This window comes from Carassius gibelio, chromosome A9 (genome assembly GCF_023724105.1).
Source record: "Carassius gibelio isolate Cgi1373 ecotype wild population from Czech Republic chromosome A9, carGib1.2-hapl.c, whole genome shotgun sequence".
NCBI lineage: Eukaryota > Metazoa > Chordata > Actinopteri > Cypriniformes > Cyprinidae > Carassius > Carassius gibelio.
Window position 1 is genome coordinate 435,683 of NC_068379.1, and position 6,000 is coordinate 441,682.

At 37.6% G+C, this 6,000-nt stretch overlaps 1 protein-coding gene across 1 annotated transcript; it reads right to left on the reverse strand.

The window, feature by feature from the left end:
- Positions 1-1,918: 1,918 nt before the first annotated feature.
- LOC128020301 (nuclear receptor subfamily 4 group A member 2-like) lies at positions 1,919-5,280 on the reverse strand. The gene is made up of 7 exons (XM_052607138.1): positions 5,194-5,280; positions 4,208-5,058; positions 3,736-3,865; positions 3,441-3,604; positions 2,895-3,097; positions 2,590-2,768; positions 1,919-2,459 (listed from the first exon to the last, which is right to left on the reverse strand). The coding sequence occupies exons 2-7, from the start codon at positions 5,054-5,056 to the stop codon at positions 2,203-2,205; spliced, it is 1,782 nt and encodes a 593-aa protein (XP_052463098.1). The 5' UTR covers positions 5,057-5,058; positions 5,194-5,280; the 3' UTR covers positions 1,919-2,202.
- Positions 5,281-6,000: the final 720 nt, after the last annotated feature.

Below are 6,000 nucleotides of genomic sequence, written 5' to 3' on the forward strand. Positions count from 1 at the left end.
AGATACATTTAAATGACTGTTGTTTTTAAATGCGCTAGATATGAATGGCGTACTTATATTTTTTCTCCAACATTTAATTTCGAATACAAACACATAGGCATGCTTCATTTCTGTATCCTGAATTAAAGTTTAAAAATATAAAACTGAGTCAAAAAGTTTAATTTATTTACTTAAATGAAACACCATTTAAACAAAGCTGTGCTTGGATTGCTGTAATTGTAACTCAGTAAAGCGGAATTCCACATTTTACACAGTGAATTTAGTTGTATGATCATTGCATTATTACATTTTCATCCATCGCCCTAATGTTACCCATTTAATGTAACGGATTTAATGGTTTTCAGACACCTATAGTTATCACACGTTCAACAAATTAAATTCTGTCTTTTAAAACAATTTTAGACATTTGAAAAACGAATACTTAAGAATAGGCATACAGTCTTTAGAATAAATGGGAATAAATGTAACGCTTTAAAATAAATATTATATTTTTGACTGTGGTGCAAACTTTAAACATGCTCCCGTACATACCGAGAAGAGATAAAAGTTTTACTTTGTCTATTCTTACTCTAATGAAAATAATAATAATAATAATAATAATAATAATAATAAAAACATTAAACAACCTGATGAAAGAGATATTTACGAAATTCGCATTTCCCCCCGAAATCCGTCGTTTGCATGCTAACTAAAGTTTAAATGTTATATTCAGTTTCTTAACAACAACAACAACAACAACGATAATAATAATAAATCCATTCACGTGACAGAGAGATAGAGAGAGAGAGAGAGAGAGAGAGAGAGAGATTTTCTGACCACAAAATAATGAAATGTAATTAAGAGACATGGCTCCTGCATGGAAATTATTTAAAAGTTTTATTTGTAAACATTAAATATTCCTTTTCATGAAGTTTGATTCGGAATCGGAACCGAACGAGTTGTACTATATTTAGTTAAACCATAGAAAAAGGCAGTGATGATTTTCACACAGGAATGGAAGATGGCAAATAAATCACATGTAAGACAATAAACAAAGACGACAATGATGCGTCTTAAATCATTTCAACTGCACCATGCTTTAACGGCAAACTCAAAATAAATATATAAACTTTTATATTAAACAACAACAATATATACAACACATACAAACGAGGAATGTCTGAAAATTTTACAAACACTATGGGTTCCTTTTTACCTGTACAGATGATATTGGTATTTTATCCACATGTGCCATATTTAAAAGTTGCCCCAATACTACGAATCTTTATAAAATCTAACAGACTACATAGTGTCCGGAATATAGAGTGTGTAATAGAGACAAGAGTCCTCTACAACATGCGTCTCCTTCCCACCTGACATATACACAGACAAAAGTTATAAAATAAAGAAAAAAAAAATGTCTCTGTACAAGCTATATACACGTCATATAAATCACATAAATATATCGAATAAGTATATAGAAATGGTGTATAATACATTCTGCTTAGTGATTTTACATAAATACCGACGTTTGCATTTAACAATGATTAGTAGTGGCGAGGTATTTTTCATTGTTCAAAATCAGGCATACTACAAAAAAAATAAATAAAAATAAATAAATAAATAAATTAATTAATTAATTAATAAATATAATAAAAAAAAATTTATCGTAATATTTCTGATAATTATTACCTTCTTACCTATTTTTGCTTTTTTATGTTTTGAGATATTCAATAGCGGTATGTTTTGGTGGGATACACTCATAAAACAAAAGTGCTTCGAAAGGTTCTTCAAGCGATGCCATAGAAGAACCATTTTTGGTTCCACAAAGAACCATTCAGTCAAAGGTTCATTAAATAACCATATTTTTCTTAACTTTTAATAATCCGATAGATTTTGTGAAACAGAAATAGATTTTGTGAAACAGAAAGGTTCTTCAAATGTTAAAGGCTATTTTATGGAACCATTTATAGAGAGATGTTCTTCTATGGCATTGCGAAGCATCTTTATTTGCAATAGTGTAACTGGTCAAATTTACCTGCCGATTATATTATTATTTTTCGTGTTTTCTTCCAGGCTTTAGATTTGTTATTCTTTTTCCTCACTCTCTCCGAAAGCGCAGGTCATTTGGTAATTACTGACGAAAAACAAACAAACGGCTTTCAGTTTTCAAAAGAGTCATTGGAAGTGCTCTGATGTTGTTTGAAATCGTTTTCTCTCGGTTTAAAAGGGCAAAGTGTCAAGAAACAGTTTGTCGATTATTGCTGGCGGTGGGACCAGGTCTTCTAGTTTTAGGTAGAAGATGCGCTGCAGACCCTGTGTGCACAGTGTGCGAAGTTCGGGAAGTTTACCCAACAGTTTGGACAAATAGTTTGGACGATTCAAGCCGCCTCCGTTGAACGTGACTTGGTCTTTCAGACAGTTTACTATCTTGTTTTGAAGGTCCTCCACTCTCTTGGGTTCTTTCAGTCCGTGTCTCTCTGTATAATAATAATAATAATAATAATAATAATAATAATAATAATAATAATAATAATAATAATTCTTATTTTAGAATATAACATAAAAATAAGTTACACTTTTCTTAACGTTATATAAAACTTATCTCACCTGTGACCATGGCTAAGGCGGCGATGCATGAGAAAGCAGATATGTCTAAATTCATGTTCTGGAGATTAGACGAGAATTCCACTATAGAGTCAATCCACTCGCCAAATCCACGGACGCACTGCAGCCTGTGCAGCACCGCTCCGTTACAGAAGATGAGTTTGCCTTCCATCGGGTTGGACCTGAAATTAATGACAAAGCACCCGTTAATTGCTGTGCGCATTAAATGGGGATTTAAGCGGTTCCTAATTATTGCATAGCCAATAAAAACTGAAGCAGCAAAGCCACCTCTCCAGAGGCCTTGGTACCTGTACGCCAGGCGCAACACGAAGAGCTCCAGGAAGGCAGACTCGAACAGCAAGTCCTGGTCCGGTTTAGGCAGGTCGGTGAACCCGGGAATCTTTTCTGCCCATCCGCGGATGATTTCCATGGATCCGGTGAGGAGGTCGTAGAACTGCTGGATGTGCTGTGTGTCATCTCCACTCAGTTGGTAGTCCGGGTTGGCTTGGAACTGGAATTTAATTTAAACATGACTTAATGAGCTCCCTTAAAATATATAACCCGTGAAATGGCAAAGCCCATTTCTAGAAAGGGGAGAGTTTCCCCCTCTTTAATTTAACTTTTGTCTGTATTTCACTGGCTTTTTTCTTGCAAAGGCAATTTAGAGAGTAAAATATGGCACCCTTAAAGTGTTGAAAGTTTATAATGAAACACTGTATGATATTCAATTCCTAATATTGGTTGTGTCAGATTGGCGCAGGAAGCGCATTAAGAGTCACATGCACATTTAGATTTTCTTCATGTTAAAGCCTAAAATGAGGGGTAAAATTATAGATGACTGTAGTATAACGCACTCTGGTGTAGTCGAGGCTCCTCATAGAAGGGTTGGAGTCCACATGAGCCCTGACCAGAGCGCTGATCAAACTGACGGGCGGAGAGGGGGGCGAAGACTCCTGCGGACTTTTGGGTTTGGAGGGTAAACGGCCTCGCCGACCCTTTAAGTTGGCGGTCCGAACAACTGTCAAAACAACACAAGACTATCTAGTGGCTGTTATGCTTGTTGTAACATGCATATACAAGTAAGTTACCGACGATTGTTTTTCCTAGCGCTACAAAGGCGCACAGACTTGTGGACAAAAAGCGATTTACCTTCTTTCACCATTCCGACCACCAGGCACTTCTGAAATCGGCAATACTGACATCTGTTTCTCCGGCGTTTATCCACAGGACAGTTTTTATTGGCTAAACAGACATATTTGGCATTCTTCTGTACTGTTCTCTAAATCAAAAAGAAAAACAAATAATAAAAAACTAAATAAATAAATAAATGTGGACAACATTATATAAAATTCATGATATAAAATTCAGAAAATATTTTCATTTTGTTTCCCCCTAAGCAAATATTCTGTTATATAGATTTGTTTATATTTTATTATTTAATTAATTAATTAAATATAAACAACCCCATCAGCTCGAATGTCTGATAAAGTATCATTTTACATTAAAGATCAGAGAAAACTGATATAACTGTCAATAAAACAAACAAAGAAGCAAATAAATAAATGAACAAATAAATAAATAAATAAATAGTAATAATAAATAAATAAATAAAAATAAATACCTTGAAGAATCCTTTGCACCCTTCACACGTTCGGACTCCATAGTGCTGACAAGCCGCGTTGTCCCCACACACCGCGCACAAACCTTCGCTGGACGGAGATCCTCTTGACGGGGGTGACGGCACCTGACTGTCCATCAGTTGATGGCCGTGACTGAGCTGCAGGGAGTGCGTGAAAGCGATTCCCGCCTGTTTCCTGATGGCACTGGGCACTGCGAATCTCTGGCTTTCCATTGCTCTGTGCGCTCCAGGACTGTCGTGCCCCATGGACACATGGAAAGGTCCCTCAAAGCGCATCTGACAGCTGGAAACAGGGGTTCCGGGTGGAGAATGTTTGAAGGAGAAGAGGGAGAGCCTGGACACTGGGTTTTTGCGCTGATCTATCATATGTGTGGTCATATAGTTCTGATGAAAAGTGTGCAGGGAGCTTGGGTCATCCCACATATGACTGGGCTGAACCTGGAAGTTGGCCGTTCCTGGAGCGTGAGGTGAGGACGGTTTGAAGTACATAGGCCCGGAGTGAGCCATCATCTCCTCTGACTGCTGATGGTATGTGTGCATCTGGAGTTCCTCCACTTTGATAGAGGACTGTTCTCCAGAATGGGGCACCTGGTAAAGACAAGGCGGCTTTACGTCATAACAGGTGTTGTAGTTGTCCATGAAGGTGCTGAAGCTTGGCAGAGAGGTGGTGGCGGCGGTGATCTCGGTATTGGTCAAATCCATGCTGAACTTCACAAACTCTGGCGTGAGGAAATCGCAGCTGTATTCTCCGCTGGTGTGGTAACTGTAGCTCTGAGACGCAGGACTCGCGCCCTGCGGGGACGAGCCATTCTGAGCCTGGACGCAGGGCATGGCTGCAAACAACACAGCAATCAATAAAAATAAATAAATAAATAAATAAAAACATAAAGAAAACCTGAAAATAATAGTCACATGCCCATCAAAACATGTTTTAGCACTGTTTCAGCACTTTTTTTCTGCTGATGTACCTTCAGTCGTGGGACTGTTCCTCTGCCGATCGTTGTACAGGTGATAATATCCGGTGAAATTTAATACCGGGGTTCAATACAAACGAGTCAGCTCTGGATTCTCCTTCTGATAAAACACACAACTTTCACTTGACTTTGCATCACATTTTATTAGTTTTATTAAACAACTTTACAAAATTATAGAGTTCACTTAAACTTTAAAATTTAAAACCCACTTTCTTGCGCCGTATCAGAACAAGTGAGCGATGGGGCGAACGGTTTTGCGCGCCACGTTTGTTATCTTTTTTAACTCTCTAGTTTAATTCTTTCAGTAAATGCATATCTGAACACCATTTCACACAAGCGTGCTCTGGTCTCTGTTCTCATACAAGGACTGAATAAAAGCTCATTTTACAATTCATCTCTACAGAAAAAAAAAGAAGAAGAAAAAACGCTCATCAGTTTCTATAAAACCTGCAGATATCAACACAAAACAAACATGCATTTTTTTGCACTTCTTATTGAAAATGCATAGTTGCCCAAATAGACAAATGATAGAAAGAAAAGCAACTGCATACCTTAGTAGACCATGAGTAAAACTATATAGTATCCATAAGCATGTGATGCGGTGTGTAAATGTCCAGTGTGGTTCGCAGAGCGCGGAGCTCAACACTGGCATGTAGAGCTCAGTCTGCCAATGTGTCTTTGTTTGTGCGAGACCCACGTGTTTCAGTTTAGTACGTAATCTGCGTCATATGTGAGTAAAACCAATCACCTGCGAGACACTTCTGCCAATCTGAGGACTGACTGACAGCTGGTGCATGACTG